The sequence below is a fragment of the Orycteropus afer genome, unplaced genomic scaffold (genome assembly GCF_000298275.1).
Source record: "Orycteropus afer afer isolate SDZICR_OR568_19922 unplaced genomic scaffold, OryAfe1.0 scaffold00147, whole genome shotgun sequence".
Taxonomy (NCBI): domain Eukaryota; kingdom Metazoa; phylum Chordata; class Mammalia; order Tubulidentata; family Orycteropodidae; genus Orycteropus; species Orycteropus afer.
The window spans coordinates 6,386,125-6,388,708 of record NW_006921734.1 but is presented as its reverse complement, the minus strand read 5'-3'; the positions used below and the strand labels follow the sequence as shown (position 1 = coordinate 6,388,708).

General features: G+C 33.2%; 1 protein-coding gene across 1 annotated transcript in view; it reads left to right on the top strand.

Annotated features, from left to right (window-relative positions):
* The window catches only part of DYNC2H1 (dynein cytoplasmic 2 heavy chain 1), a 505,271-nt gene that overhangs the window by 137,338 nt on the left and 365,349 nt on the right, over nucleotides 1-2,584 (top strand). Inside the window, exon 41 of the mRNA XM_007946035.1 lies at nucleotides 2,258-2,413. Coding sequence (XP_007944226.1) covers nucleotides 2,258-2,413 — 156 coding nt within the window. The remainder of the gene's footprint in view (nucleotides 1-2,257; nucleotides 2,414-2,584) is intronic.

Genomic DNA, 2,584 nt, shown 5'->3' with positions numbered 1-2,584 from the left:
TTCAAGGCTCAGGGGTCCAAGATTATCTTCTGTGTCTGTGTTAATTGGTTTCCCTTTTCTTTGTTGAAGAGGTTCTGTGCAATCCTTCTGCCTAGTCCGCCATCTTGCCCCGCCCCTCGCCCATTTTCGCAAGATTATTTTTTTAAGTGACATAATTTTCTTGTTATAAGCATATTTTAGATTGTGGTCATATATGCTATTTTTCTTTATAGAATAAATGATTTCTTATTAAGCTCTAAGGATTAGGAGAAATGGATAGAATAATCTTAGTACAGGAGAAAGACATCCTATATTTAAACTATAGTTTAATGGTGGAAAAATGCCCATATATACGAATTACAAGATGGATATGATGTGTTCAGTTTTTTTTTTTTTTCTTTTTTAGCCAGAGTTTGTGTTTGTCGAGCTAATTTGCTTAGTTCTGTTTATATCTCATTAATGTTTCCTTACCAGTTCTTATCTTTGTATGTAGCTGTTTATACCTGCTTTTTAACTTTGAGACTATATCTTTGCCTGTGATTTGGTTGTGGTTTAACTACACCTGCCTCTTGTCACAAATTCTGATTAGACATTTATCCAACTAGTGCCAAATACTAATCACCAGATGCTGAATTGAGACTAAGATTTGAGGTCTTCTCTTTCGGTTGTTAATTTAGAGCTTTTGGTTAATATACATACTTCAGTTGACTTTAATATAACTGACACTTATCACACTCTGATTCCAGGAGGTTGGATTTTCTGGGGGAGAAACAGATGGAACCAATGTTATGAAAGAAAAATGCTACAGGGAGAAACGTCAGAAGGACAAAGTTCAGTGTCAGGAACTTTCCTCTATTAAATTCTTTGGGGTGTGAAATTTAGGAAAGACTTTTTAATTTTTACCTTTTCTCTCCCCTCCTTTTTACTGTATTTGTGGTGGGTTATGGATGGGTGGGATGTGTCTGTGTTGTTTCAAATTGGTCTGAAAAGCCCTCCTGTGGACGGTCTACTTTCCTCTCTAGCATTTATTTCTCTGGTAAACTTTTCTTTATTTTTTTAAAGTGAAATTTGTGTTTTGAGTCTTAACTGTATTTCAATATTTTCCAGCCTTGTGTGTTGTATTATTCCATGTGCACCAATGATACCCAACAGTTTATTTTTATTATTGTTACTTTTTAAACAAAATTTCACAGTTCCAAGATGTAAGCAATTTATTTTCATTGTGATTTATATATGATGTAGGGTATATTTGGGAGTGACTGCCAGCATTTGCCCATCTGCGTGCAGCTGGCTCTGATGACTAATCTCCTGTCCCACCCTTTTCCAGGTCATTGAAATTGGTCATGGTGGATGTTCATTGGTTTGAACACTTTTTAGGTGGTTGCTAAGTTTGGGAAAGAAGTTTCACATTTTAGTGTGGGACAGAAATTTACATTGTTAAAATATTTTTATTTTTCAAAATCTATACTGAACGAGTTTTCTGATTTGTACTTTGTGTTTAGCTGCCTTTTTTTATATTTAAAAAACTAAAAATAAAAATTATCTTATTAGCTTAAAAAAAATTTCATAAGGTCGCTATGAGTAAGAATCATTTTGAAGGGAAGAGTTTTTTGGTTACCACTACCTGCAGAACTTTTTTTCTTTTAATTTTTATTGTGATATAGGTGAAAGTTTTAACATGCAGTTTTTAATGCATAGTTGATCCTCAGTAAATTCTCAGGAAAGAATGAGTACCTTTTTTTTCCTTCTAACTCCCCAGAATTACACAGGGACCTCAGACATCCATAGAAGAACAAAATAGTCTATACCACTTCAATCCAAAAATTTTATTTTAAAATCCTGCTTAGTGAGAAGGCTCCCAATGGTTTTTCATGTAAGCCTGCTTTTCCTAGCCTTTCTTTTCCAGTGCCATCAATCTAGCATTCCTTTTAGCTTCCTGTTTGTCTGCAAGAAGAAATGGACTTTTTTTTAGACCATGAGCACTGATTTACCTTTTCTTTTGTAATCTTCAGGTTCAGGAAGAAACAAACTATGCATCTATTTGTGGACTCTAGTACTTTCAGCTGGAAATATATAGTTGGGTGTTTATGATTACCCTATATTTTAAAAATAAGTATCTAAATGAAATACACTTAATCCTTCTATAACTTGAATAGAGCAATTTTTTCTTCAGTTATTAAGTTTTAAAAGCAGTCCTTGAAATTTAAGTGAATATCAATTTGTGTGGTTGTAAATTTACTGATTAATAGCATTGCCTTTTGTGAATTTCAATCAACAGAATGACTATGTGGTAGAAACAAGTTTGGTTGGAACAGTTTTGAATGGTTTGTCGCATCTACATGGATGCAAAGATCATGAACAATTTATTGTTAATCTCATAAGGGGACTTGGTGGAAATCTGAACATGAAATCCCGTCTGGAATTCACCAAGGAGGTAATGCATTTAAGATTATACCTAGTAAACATATATTTTTTTTCCTGTTCACTGACATTAAAATCCAAAAATACAGTGATTTCTAACCCTAACACATACAAATTTTAAATTTTGTTACTGTGCATGCAGTAGAGTAATGGTGCATTTTATTTCTATATCTAAACTTATTTT